The sequence below is a fragment of the Dermochelys coriacea genome, chromosome 8, assembly GCF_009764565.3.
Source record: "Dermochelys coriacea isolate rDerCor1 chromosome 8, rDerCor1.pri.v4, whole genome shotgun sequence".
Taxonomy (NCBI): Eukaryota; Metazoa; Chordata; order Testudines; family Dermochelyidae; genus Dermochelys; species Dermochelys coriacea.
The window spans coordinates 22,928,126-22,941,608 of NC_050075.1; the positions used below are offsets into that span (position 1 = coordinate 22,928,126).

Sequence of the window (13,483 nt, forward strand, 5' to 3'; positions counted from 1 at the left end):
AGAAAAGTCAAGTCAGAATAGAGTCACACTGAACTAATGAATCTTGCAACTCAAAGGATCTTGAAGTAATGATTACTTTCCAGGATCAGAATTACCTGCTTGCTCCTCATCAACATCCATAGGAATAACTGCTGGATTATGAGCAGAGGCCTCATTCTGATCGTTCCCTGCAGCCACTCCATCATCCTGTGCCACTTCCTCCATATCATTCAGTGCTGAAAAGATCGAGACAATAAAAATTAACCATCAAGAAAAAGAAGCCAAAGCACATAGCTCAATATATGTATAAGTATTCCCAGTGATAATCACACTGAAGGCACTGCAGTGCTGTAATATCACTAACAGTAGCTGCCTTATTTCCTCACTGAGTGATGCTGAAGCCTCTCAGAGATTATTGGTTCTGTAACTTCTAGGGGATTTGGGTCCAACTCTATCCTCTTGGTTTTACTGAAGGAAGTGGCTCCTTCAGGATTCTCCATTTTTCTTCCTGAAAAGGTTCCTTGCATTACCATGACAAGTTCATCTGATTGAGGGCTTTATGCTGCTTTCCCCAGAACATCTGTATCATTTCACTGGAAGGTATGCTATAAAGTAACGTGATGCAATCTTAACCCTGACCAAGTGAGCTCAAACCACAAATTAATATTTCTCAGTGGAGCAGTACAGTATGCAATATTTAAACTGCTGGGCTAGTATCTATATTATTGTTTATCTTGGAAAGACTTCTTGTTACGATAGCATAGATCAGTCGTTAGATTTAATAAGCAGATCAAGTTTGGTCTTATGGATAGATACTAAATAGAGGAGATAAACAGAGTAGCCTTCAAACTATGGAGTTAAAGAGTTTCTTTCAATACACATTCACTTTTTGCCTATAGTCCTGTGCAAATGGCAATGCAAAATAAGACCATTTCTTTCAGAGGCTCACAAAAGATCAGTGGTTACCCTCGGCTGCAATCTGCTGCTCTTCCACCTGCCCATCTTGCCGCAGCTCGTTCTCCTCGTTCTGGTCATTCGGGTGTTGATGGTTGTTGTGATGGATGTTGGGGTTGTTGTTGTTCTGGTGGTTGTTGTTGTTGTCGTTATCATTGTTGGAGTTCTGATTACTGACTAGGGCAGATGAAACTCCAATCCCTGTGCCAGCACTCAGGCCCACACGAGCACAGCCCTGAAATAAACAAAAACACAAAAAAAGATTCTAAATTACTGATGTCAAATCTCCACAATGTATCATAACATTGATACAAAACCCATTGTATCGATAATGTCATATTTGTGGTTGGGCAGTATATGTGTAGATATGGGGAAGGATCTGCTCACAAAACTTGCTGTACTTACATTGCACAGATTGAGTATTTGGTTGTCAAATTTACACCTTTCCCTTTCCTCTTTCAAACTTTAAAAATGTAAAGTGCAATTGCACACTCTTATGGTAAAAAGTTGTAATGCATAGATCATAGGATCAGAGAAGCTAGAAATGAAAGAAAATCTAGTAGAAGAGTTTGTATTTCCTTTCCAGAGCAGGATGGGCCCCAGACAGAGGACAGATATTAAGATGATACTATTCTTGATTTTCTAGTAAAAAACAAAAACATATGTGATAAAGGTTTCTGGAATAATCATCTCATTAAGAAGTATTTAGTACATTGCCACAGTTATGAACATTGTTATAAGAAGATATTTAACAGTTTGTGGTGGGGGGAATAAGGAGGGGACAGAGAATCCATATATGAAAGTATTCACATTCATGAAGAAATAGTACCACAATTTTACCATGCTGCAAAATCATAAGAATACTTAGTACAATGTGTAATTCTCTTAATACAAAAATAAGTCTCATGCAAAAAAAACCCAAAAAAGCAATGAAAACTGTAGTAAAAATACGGACAGTACATCTAAACCTTATTTTCTGAGGACAACAAAATATTCAATCATTAGTACCACATTCCACCACTACTGCTGTCTGCAAATGGATACAACTTTTCTTCACTGCATATCACAGATTCATAAGACCAGCAGGGTAAACTGCGATACTCTAGTTTGACCTGCATAACATAGGCCATAGAACTTCAGAGTATATCTTTTAGAGAAACATCTTTCATGGCAATCATTGTATTCCTAAGTCACATACAGAACTATTTAATTAATTATAACTATAAAAAGCATGTACCTTAACAGAACTTTGGTATATTTCAGATGCCCTAGCAACAATAAAAAAAAAAACCCACCAAACCTCAAACTACACACAGAAAAACTTACCTTAGGAGGTTCCCGGAACATCTGGTCCAGAGAGATAAACTCCAAGCTTGGCAGTAATTCAATGAACTGACTAAAAGAATCTAGCTTTATTGCATGGCATCGCACCAGGGTGAGGTCAACTAGCCGGGTCCATCTTGAATGGTCTGTGGAAGGAGAGAGATATATGCTCCTCTTTTATCTTCTATTAGAACTTTTGCAGATTTGAGACGGTTAGCCTTCCATTACCACCACTATGACAGTTGAAGTTTATCAGCATTGGGGTTCCAAATTTCTAAATCTCCATATTTGTTTACCATGGGACAGAATAGTTAGCAGAATTATGGAAAACCTTCCATCATTATTAGGGCGCTCTCTCTGTCTTTGTCCTACCAGTGTTTTAAAATGACGAAGACTGGGGAAAAATGTAATTCTGGTGTCTGCTAACTGTTACAGAATGAAGAAAGTAACCAGTCTGAATACTGTCCACATCTATAATGACTGTTCACCAGGGTGGATAAAAATCAATGATTTAAAAAAAAAAAAAATCAGATTTTTTGGATAAAATGCTTTTTGAGGGAAAAAAACCTATCTAAAGATACTTTTAATTAAGATATATTATAGCTCAAAGGGATAGGGATTATAAATTCTAATTCTATAGTATGTGACAATATATTCATGTAATGTTTAAGAAAAGTTTTGTAAATGAGTTCCAATAATTCATGGGGTTCCAGGGGCTTCTGTATAGATCAGGCCAATGGGGACTGTGGGAAGCAGCAGCCAGCACATCCTTCAGCCCACGCTGCTTCCCGCAGCCCCCATTGGCTGGTGGGAGCTGCAATTGGCCGAACCTGCAGATGCTGCAGGTAAAGAAACTGGCCTGGCCCGCCAGTGGCTTTCCCTGACAAGCCGCATGCCAAAGATTTCTGATCCCAGGTATAGATTATTTAGGTTAATCTTTCTATCTACCCAATGGGACTCAGTGCTCAGTCTAGAAGATACCATCAGAGATGCTTATTTTTTGCAGTTCTCAAACTGTGGATTTGTCTCTCCAGAGAGAACATGCTTGTTAACAGCAAAAAATGTTTATAAATAAATAAATAAATATATTGAAGTGAGAAGTAACAGACCTCAACCCTATTTTCCCTCTGCAAATTTGTGTACACACAGTCAATCCTTTACCACTCTCTAAAAGTGCAAAGTTTCAAAAAGTTCAATGAACAGAAGATTGTTGGGGGCAGAATAGATCTGGACAAGGAGAAGAAATCTAGAGATAAATGTGAGAAGGGAGGGACAGGCAGTAGAAACAAAAATGAAACTGTTTGAGCAGCATATTTCAGAAGTCTTGAGGACTTTCTGAGTGTAGCCTTCATTGATTTGAGATCTACCATACCATTCTCTCACTAGAAGGAAAAACCTATAATGGCAGCAGGCCGTAAAAGAGACCCAGTTTGGGAATATTTTAATGAAGTTCTTCTACCTGTGGGTAAGACAGGCATGCGTGCAAAATGCAAACAGTGCAACAAAGAAATGAAAGGCCTGGTTTCCCAAATGAAACAACATCATGAGAAGTGTTCCTTCTCAGGAGGAAGCTGCGTTGAAGATGATGAAAGGAACATGTCTGAACATGCAGGATTTTCAGGTTGGTAAACCTTTTTATTTCATACTTCTTTCTTAAGGACTGTGTCTTCCTTCTGGACTATTCTTGAATTCTCATGTTTGAGAAAAAAATATAGTTGTTACTCTATGGTACTATCATTTTAGATGCAGTTGTGATACAAAATAAATAGCTGAAATAGGCAGATCTTCCTTTTATAATTTCACCTTTAAAGTAGTACTGAGTGTCAGTGAATACAATGAGTAATACTAAATGAGCAGTATGGTGATAATAATTAAATAACTGCATTGACTTATTTTGCTTACGGCAATCCATCCTCAACATACAGGATTCTGAAGACTATCCACCTTCAAGATCACCATCATTTTCTATAGTTTCAGAGTTATCTGCCAATGATAGTGTTTCTGTTACATAGCCACAGTATATCACTTGTAGCAAAAAGAAAAAAAAAATCTCCATCATCCACAAACAACCATAGATAAGTTTGTGATAAGAACCAGCAGATTACAAAAAGAGATAATATATGAAAAAATTGCCCCATTTGTTTATACAACAAACTCTCCTTTCCGTATGATTGAGAACCCACACTTCATTAATATGGTTCAGTCATTAAGACCAGGATACAGTCCACTCAACAGAGCAGATGTCGCAAGTAAATTGCTGGATAAAGTATACGAAAGAGAAATTGAACAGTGTGCAAAAGGTCTAGAGGGTAAAACTGTTAGCCTGAGTCTCAACGGGTGGAGCAATGTCCACAATGATCCTGTTGTATATGCTTGTGTGACAACAGGTACAGAAACAATTGATACATCAGGAAACGGACACACAGCAGAATACTTACAAGTAGCAGCAGTAAAAGCTGTAACTAACTGTGAAAAAATATGCAAATGTCTAGTACATAGCTTGGTCACAGACAGTGCTGCAAATGCGTCTAAGATGAAAAGAAATTTAGAAGAGCATGAAGAGAGTCTCAAGCTAATAACATACGGTTGCAGCACTCATTTGATGCACCTCCTAGCCAAAGACTTCAGTGTTCCAGAAATAAAGGCTAATGTTATTGAAATTGCAAAATACTTCCCTAACAATCACTTTGCAGCAGCTGCTCTAAAAAAAGTGGGAGGAACCAAACTAACTCTCCCACAAGATGGGAGATGGAACTCAGTAGAGGACTGTTTTGAGCACTATATCAAGAACTGGCCTAATCTGATGACAGTTTGTGAACAAAATCATGAAAAAATAGATGGCCCTGTCACAGCCAAAATTCTCCACATTGGGCTTAAGAGAAATGTCGAACACATGCTGAGTACCCTGAAGCCTTGAAGAAAACGCAGGGAAATAGCTGTTTTATTGCTGATGCTGTTGAAATTTGGAAGAAACTGAGTGAGATCTTAAAAAGAGAAATATGCAATGACAGAGTTAAGTTATAAGCACTAAAAAAACGAATGGGATAAGCACCGTCTTCAGCTCATTTTCTTGCAAATATTCTCAATAGTCGGTACCAGGGTCAAACCTTAACTGCTGAAGAAGAGGAGATGGCTACGACATGAACATCCAGCAATCATCCCTCCTTAATGCCAGCTATAATAAACTTCAGAGCTAAGGGTGAACCATTCAAGAAATATATGTTTGCTAATGATGTTTTAAAGAAAGTCACACCAGTGAACTGGTGGAAGTCACTTAAGCACTTGGATTCAGAGACTCTTGAAGTGATAATCTCACTTTTAACAGCAGTAGCTTCTTCTAGCAGCGTAGAAACAATATTTTCTTCCTTTGGACTAATTCATTCCAAATTGAGAAATCGTTTGGGACCTGAAAAAGCAGGAAACCTTGTTTTTCTTTTCCAGATTATGAACAAACAGGAAGATGAAGGCAAAAACGACTGAGTTAGCTGCAGAAGCCAATATTTTAAGTTTCTCACGTTGACCTGGTTGACATAGTCAATTTAATTTTTTTTTTTAACATTTCATGTAACTATTTCGTTAAAAACAATTTTAACAAAAACAAACATGATTTTAAAAAATGTGAATGTTTAACTAAATTCAAAAATTCATATGCTTGTTTTGTTAAAATATTGTATGTGTGCTGTTGAAGAAAAAAATCCAGAATACATAACATTGTTGTTTTAGTAAAATAAAACAATTTAAATGTCTGTCTGGTGATGTTCTCCTCCTAATACAACATGGCAAGAAAATCCTCCAAATATTAATGATTAACCTGTTGAATTGGAGATAGTTCACCTCCCAATGACTTCATAAATATCTGCTTCAATTACCTTTGGCAAATGAAATAACCAAACAATCATTCATTTTCTGATATAGCTGTAAAACTAATCTGAAAAGTTTTCAAAATAAATCACTTAAAAATGTATAGTGTGTACCTTCTAAAAATGAAACCTACATCTATCTCTGAATTGTTAGGAATATGCATTCAGGTTATAACGACCAACAAGAATGCACTTTTATGTATAAATCCATAATTAAATTCCTGTGCAGTGCAAATTAACAATATTCTGCTTGTGTGTGTGTATGTATATATATATATATATATATATATATATACACACACACACACACACACACACACAAGGCATGCCCTCAACTACCAAATCTTAAAATAAATAAATAAAAAATCTGACCATTTCTTGGTCTCAAATGTTTCCTTAAATTGCAGGATTATGATGTTCATTTACTGAAAGGAGTTTAAGTAGAAATCGATGTGAGGCATTCACATTGTATCTCCAGCATTCCAAAAGCATTCAATACCTGTGATCCAATTGTTTGGATTGTGCAGATGTGGGCAGTTGTACACGACCAGATACTTGATGCAAGAGAATACTTCATTTACAGCTTTCATTCCAATGTCTGTGATGATTCCTGGATTTTCAACGACATCAGCCAAGCCATATTTTACCAAATCCCCATTAGTCATTTTGCCTAAAGAAAGACAATAGAAGATTTCAGCAATCTGCCGCTTCAGAAGTTGCAGCCTTTCAATAAGCTTTTTCTGAATTCCATACTGTAATCCCATTTGACACAAAGACTAGAGTATTATTTTCATTAGACAAAGCAAAGTCTCTGTCCCAGTTACAATGGAAGTTTCAGGGGGTACAGAAAAAACATACTTGACTAAACGTCACAAGATTCAAGAGCAATAATTATTTATATTCTTTTAAAAGCACGTCTTAGAAAAATACACCAAAACTATCAATTTGCACTATCCTAATTCTCACCAGGTAATTTAAGAATGTTTTTAAAAAAATGTGCATACATTGTAGCAAAAACTCATCAACATATCCCAGATGAAGGGTTTCAAACTGTGGGAACTCCAGTTCTGCCATTTTCAATGCAGAAAAGACACCATCTTTGGTCAGGGAAGGTTGAATTCGCACTTCATGCAACCTAAAAGCAATCAAATACAGTTCACATTCAAGGTGAGATGCAACAAAGCACTGTTTAGTGCAGAAAACATCCGAGTGAAAGCGTCTGTTCCATTCTAGGCAGTAAAATGAAAACATTTATTTGACAATGGTGAAATCCAGTGGATACCTGCATCCTTCAGTGACAATATTTTGCAATTATACAGCAATGAGGAACTCCACGCAATTTATAAATACTAATTAAGCCTCATACACACCTGCGAGAAAAATATTAATTATACTCATTTTACAGATGACAAAGTGCAGTAACTTGGCTCAGACCACAGAACAAGTCAGTGACAGACCTAACAACAGAACCCAGGCATGGTAATTCCCAGTCCTTTCCTCTAGCCATTTCATATTCTTGTTATAGATTGTAAAAGTTCACATGGCTTTTCTCTTGAACATTTAAAACTTCTTTTTCTTCAAACACTGGGAATTTATTAAGTTACCTAACCAACTGTGATTTGAAGAGAGAGAAACCAGAAAGGAAAGACAACAGCTGGGCAAGGTAAGTACCTTCGTGCAGCAGTTATGATGAGGTAGCCAAGATCCACTTCAAGAGCATTCTTGCAAGCTCCCAAAACTATAGTGTGCAAATTCCTAAAACCACCTGATAAGGGGGAAGAAAAGCAAAATTTCACTTTAGTCAATGGGTTGTGGCATTAAAACATTACTCACTTTCCTGCTGTTATTTTATGAATGCACTATTGCAATTAATAACAAGAATACATGCCATTTTAAAGCAAATTAATATAAGCTTCCTTATGTTGACACCTACTGGTAGGAGGTAGCCCTGACTACCACAACAGAAGTTTCTCAAGAAGCTATTTTTTTTTTAAATCAAAAGTGACCTTCCTTCAAATTATTCCTGCCAGTTCCACCCTCTAGAAAGTGAAATGACAGTAAAGATTGACATTTGGTTGAAATGTCAAAAGGTAGCAATTCTTTAATAGTTTCTATTGTTATAGAAATACAGAACTTCAATTTAACTTAGCTTTTATTTGTTTTCAGTATTAGTATACAAAAATGTGTCACTAAAGCATATAGTTATACACAGAAGATTAAAACAATACCCAAAAATAAAATAAAAGTCCCATTATTAACACCCTTTCAACATGGTTAAAAGCATACTAATTAAAGAACAAACTGTAGAATAAGATCGGTACCCCTGAGGTGCCCGAAGTAATTTTGTTCTATTCTTCAGGGCAGTAGGAAGTTATATACCTGATCTCCAGCTATCTTCTACAACATGCTGGATAAGTCCTCCAAGAAAAGGAACTCGAACCAGTTCTAAATGCTCCAGGTTTCGGGCAGAAGCCAAACCCGTCACTAAGGGGACATATTTCAAAGAATTTGTGGGTCCTGCAGAGAAAAAAAATCTTCCAATAGGGAACATATACACAGAAAGTTGCTTATTTAATAGTATTGAATACATCGTTCAAATAACGCAGCCATCAGATACACCTACTTGCACCCGTCCAGTTCAGCAAGTTATCAGAACTAAGAACTAGAGGTGTTCTATTAATGTAACGACCCAATACAGCATAGGAGAATTTTTTCTCAATATCAAACGTGAAATAAAGCCTTTGATTGCTTCTGCAGTACTGCATGATGGGCAATCCCAAGACCTTATCTGCATTAGAAAACTTAGTAACCTTACTACAGCAACTGCTAGCAATGGTGCAGCTGTACAAGTGTAAGTGCTATGGTAGACAGGGCTCAGGCATTTTTACCATCATGTTCTGAGCTTGTGCCCTTTGGTAGTATAGCACTAATGCAGTTACAATATCACTATTACAGGTACTAGTTTTTTCCTATATAGATGCATCCCTTACCTGCACAGTTCCTCATGACAAAAGTGCGTAAGCTGATGCAAAGGAAATCTTTAAATGGCTGTGGTTTGGTGAGCCTCACCCACTTCAAATAAAGATGCCTCAGCATTGGGATACAAGGAATTTCAGGGACATTTACCCCTAAAATACAGGAACAACAACAAAAAACCAAATCAGGTCCCACATTAAACAAACTTTCAGACGTAAACTGTAGAATGAATCTCTGGGCACGTCTACACTACAAAATTAAGTCAACCTAAGTTAGGTCGGCATACCATTGCCGCAGTAATTACATAGCTTGTGCGTGTCTACACTTTGCTCCTTGTGTCAGCTATGCGTGTCCTCACCAGGAGCGCTTGCACTGTTTGAACGGCAGTGTGGGGCATTGTGGGACAGCTTCTGAAAGCCAATAACGGTCAATGTAAGCAATGCAGTGTATATACTGACATTGTGTCAACTTAACTACATCAATATTGACTCTAGGCCTCTCATAGAGGTGGAGTTATTAAGTTGATGTAGTGGGCGAATTACGTCAGCAGGAGTGAAATTTTACTATAAACACTTACAGAGTTAGATCAATACAAGCTGCCTTGTGTCGACCTAACTCTATAGAGTAGACCAGGGCTCGAGGTAATTAGAGAAACCAGATGGGTGAGGTGATATCTTTTATTGGACCAACTTCTGTTGCTGAGAGACAAGCTTTTGAGCTTGCAGAGAGCTCTTCCTCAGGTCTGGGAAACTTCCTCAGGCTGTGTCTACACAAGCAACTTATGTTGATATAACTACATCATTCAGCGTTGCAGAATAACCACCCCCTGAGCAACGCAGTTATACCGACCTAACTCCTGGTGTAGACAGAACTATGTTGATGGGACGGCTTCTCTGGTCGAAGTAACTACTGCCTCTCGGAGAAGTGGATTACCTGCACCAGGGATTGGCAACCTTTGGCACGCAGCCCGCTAGGTAAGGCCCCTAGCGGGCCGGGCCGGTTTATTTACCTGCTGCATCTGCAGGTTCGGCCGATTGAGGCTTCCAGTGGCTGCGGTTTGCCGCTCCAGGCCAATGGGGGCTGCAGGAAGCGGTGTGGCCCGAGGGATGTGCTGACCGCCTCTTCCCGCAGCCCCCATTGGCCTGGGACAGCGAACCGCAGCCAATGGGAGCCGCAATCGGCCGAACCTGCAGATGCAGCAGGTAAACAAATTGGCCCGACCCACCAGCGGGCTTACCCTGGTGGGACGTGTGCCAAAGATTGCCGATCCCTGACTTACAGCAACAGGAGAAGCCCTAGTGTCAGCCTAAGTAGCATCTTCACTGATGTGTTAAAAGGCTGTAGCATTGCCACTGTAAGTGTAGACAAGCCCTCAGATTGGTCACAGCTAAATTCAAGATGGAACAGATGGTTTAGCATAAGTAGTTAACACATATTTCAAGGGACCATATAAGTGACATGGTCTGTTAACACCCTTCCAGTCATGAGGGGTAGGGGAAAAGCAGGAGGGTAGGGACTGTAAGTGGATTATAGATTGTTGTAATAAACCATTAATCCAGTGTGTCTAATCAGTCCATGATTTTTAGTGTCTAACACCACATCTCTCAGGGTAAATGATTTTGACTTTGACGGGGGGCACTTACACCCATCTCTATAGATTGTGTCCCCAGAGCAAATGGAACACTTCAAAAACTATGGGCTCTTGAACTGGGAATTCACCACCATCTGTCAACACAGTCACACCGGAGTTTGCGCTCTGGAACTCTGCTGCCCTAGAGTCAAACATAGATTCCAGATTATGCAGCATTTCAAATCTTTTAAGTTCATTTGTATCTAAGGAAACTACTCACCAATAAACTCTTACCTACTAAGTGCAACGTCTGAATTTTAGCTCCTATAGGAATTTTCAGTTTGTTTTCGGGCGGTATTGGAAAAGCACCATTACGATTACGAAACTTCCCTAAAATATGAACTTGTGGCATGTATGTCCAAATGGCTTCCACCAGCTCCAAATGAGAGGTCTCAACACCCTGGATAAAAGTACAACAATAAACAAGGATCCAATTACCATATTAAGCAAAAATAATATTTCTCTTAACCAAGTAAACTTCTCGGTAATGCTCAGAGCTTGATGCAATGCACTAATTTGCTTGAAATTTGCAGAACCATTTGCCTTAAAAGCAGAAGTGGTCATAGGAAACTACTTAATTAGCTGCAATGCCGCTGTAATTAATGGCCTGATCTTGAGAGATGCTGAGCACCTGTAACTCCCAGTGAAGTGACTACAAAAAACCAGCACCCATTTGTAAACTAGCAACACATTTTGTAAACGTTTACTTCAGCTGCCATCAATGCAAGACAAAGATTAAATGCACAACAGTACTGCATCCAAGCAAGAAGTTACAACATTAATTGAGTTTTTTATCCCAACCATCTATTTCCTCTGCAGCCTTATCAAGGATCATAATATCAACTGATGAAAGGCATTTATCTTTTCAACCTGCACACTTACCAGCAGATTTGGGCAGGCCTGCAAGGCCTCTAGCACTCCAGGAATGCTGAAAGCTTCATGGCCACGGACTCTGCGCCTTTCAAGATACCTGGGGTGAAGACCATAGAGTTGTTCAATGTCTGGCATCTTCCTCAGCAATGTTAGGAAACTGGAATCAGTGAATCCTATGAGAAGGACACAAGTTTTGAATGTTTTGTGACTGTAAACATCTAGCTGTATGGACAGAACTTATGCTGCAATTCTCTGTGTATAGCAAAAATGTATACCTTCAAATCAGCAGCACTGCTATGGGTACCCGCATGGCCCCACAGTATGCCAACATTTTTATGGCTGACTTAGAACAACGCTTCCTCAGCTCTCGTCTCCTAATGCCCCTACTCTACTTGCGCTACATTGATGACATCTTCATCATCTGGACCCATGGAAAAGAAGCCCTTGAGGAATTCCTCCATGATTTCAACAATTTCCATCCCACCATCAACCTCAGGCTGGCCCAGTCCACACAAGAGATCCACTTCCTGGACACTACGGTGCTAATAAGCGATGGTCACATAAACACCACCCTATACCAGAAACCTACTGACCGCTATACTTACCTACATGCCTCCAGCTTTCATCCAGACCACACCACACAATCCATTGTCTACAGCCAAGCTCTACGATATAACCGCATTTGCTCCAACCCCTCAGACAGAGACAAACACCTATAAAATCTCTATCAAGCATTCTTACAACTATAGTACCCACCTGCTGAAGTGAAGAAACAGATTGACAGAGCCAGAAGAGTACCCAGAAGTCACCTACTATAGGACAGGCCCAACAAAAAAATAACAGAACGCCACTAGCTATCACCTTCAGCCCCCAACTAAAACCTCTCCAACGCATCATCAAGGATCTACAACCTATCCTGAAGGACGACCCATCCCTCTCACAGATCTTGGGAGACAGGCCAGTCCTTGCTTACAGACAGCCCCCCAATCTGAAGCAAATACTCACCAGCAACCACACACCACACAACAGAACAATTAACCCAAGAACCTATCCTTGCAACAAAGCCCGTTGCCAACTCTGTCCACATATCTATTCAGGGGACACCAACATAGGGCCTAATCACATCAGCCACACTATCAGAGGCTCATTCACCTGCACATCTACCAATGTGATATATGCCATCATGTGCCAGCAATGCCCCTCTGCCATGTACATTGGCCAAACCGGACAGTCTCTACATAAAAATAAATGGACACAAATCAGACATCAAGAATTATAACATTCAAAAACCAATCGGAGAACACTTCAATCTCTTTGGTCATTCAATTACAGACCTAAAAGTAGCAACTCTTCAATAAAATAACTTCAAAAACAGACTCCAACGAGAGACTGCTGAATTGGAATTAATTTGCAAACTGGATACAATTAACTTAGGTTTGAATAAAGACTGGGAGTGGATGTGTCATTACACAAAGTAAAACTATTCCTCCTACTGTCCTTGTCAACTGCTGGAAATGGCCCATCTTGATTATCACTATAAAAGGTTCCCCCCACCCCTGCTCTCCTGCTGGTAATAGCTCACCTTTCCTGATCACTCTTAGAATCATAGAAACCATAAAATATCAGGGTTGGAAGGGACCTCAGGGGATCTTCTAGTCCAACCCCCTGCTCAAAACAGGATCAATCCCCAATTTTTGCCCCAGATCCCTAAGTGGCCCCCTCAAGGATTGAACTAAAAACCCTGGGTTTAGCAGACCAATGCTCAGAGCTATCCACTCTTGTTACAGTCTGTATGGTAACACCCATTGTTTCATGTTCTCTATGTATATAAAATCTCCCCACTATATTTTCCACTGTATGCATCCGATGAAGTGAGCTGTAGCTCACG

At 39.3% G+C, this 13,483-nt stretch overlaps 1 protein-coding gene across 8 annotated transcripts in view; it reads right to left on the reverse strand.

Annotated features, from left to right (window-relative positions):
* Positions 1 to 13,483, reverse strand: part of FBXO38 (F-box protein 38) — a 44,408-nt gene that overhangs the window by 23,135 nt on the left and 7,790 nt on the right. For all 8 annotated transcript variants that reach the window (XR_006283116.1, XM_038413773.2, XM_038413776.2 and 5 more), the window contains 10 exons: positions 11,605 to 11,768; positions 10,957 to 11,122; positions 9,107 to 9,244; positions 8,496 to 8,633; positions 7,788 to 7,881; positions 7,121 to 7,251; positions 6,616 to 6,786; positions 2,260 to 2,402; positions 946 to 1,168; positions 96 to 215 (listed from right to left, as the gene is read on the reverse strand). Coding sequence is in view for 7 of the 8 variants with exons in the window: in XM_038413773.2 (XP_038269701.1) it covers positions 96 to 215; positions 946 to 1,168; positions 2,260 to 2,402; positions 6,616 to 6,786; positions 7,121 to 7,251; positions 7,788 to 7,881; positions 8,496 to 8,633; positions 9,107 to 9,244; positions 10,957 to 11,122; positions 11,605 to 11,768 (1,488 nt within the window). In the remaining variant the exon portion in view is untranslated. The remainder of the gene's footprint in view (positions 1 to 95; positions 216 to 945; positions 1,169 to 2,259; positions 2,403 to 6,615; positions 6,787 to 7,120; positions 7,252 to 7,787; positions 7,882 to 8,495; positions 8,634 to 9,106; positions 9,245 to 10,956; positions 11,123 to 11,604; positions 11,769 to 13,483) is intronic.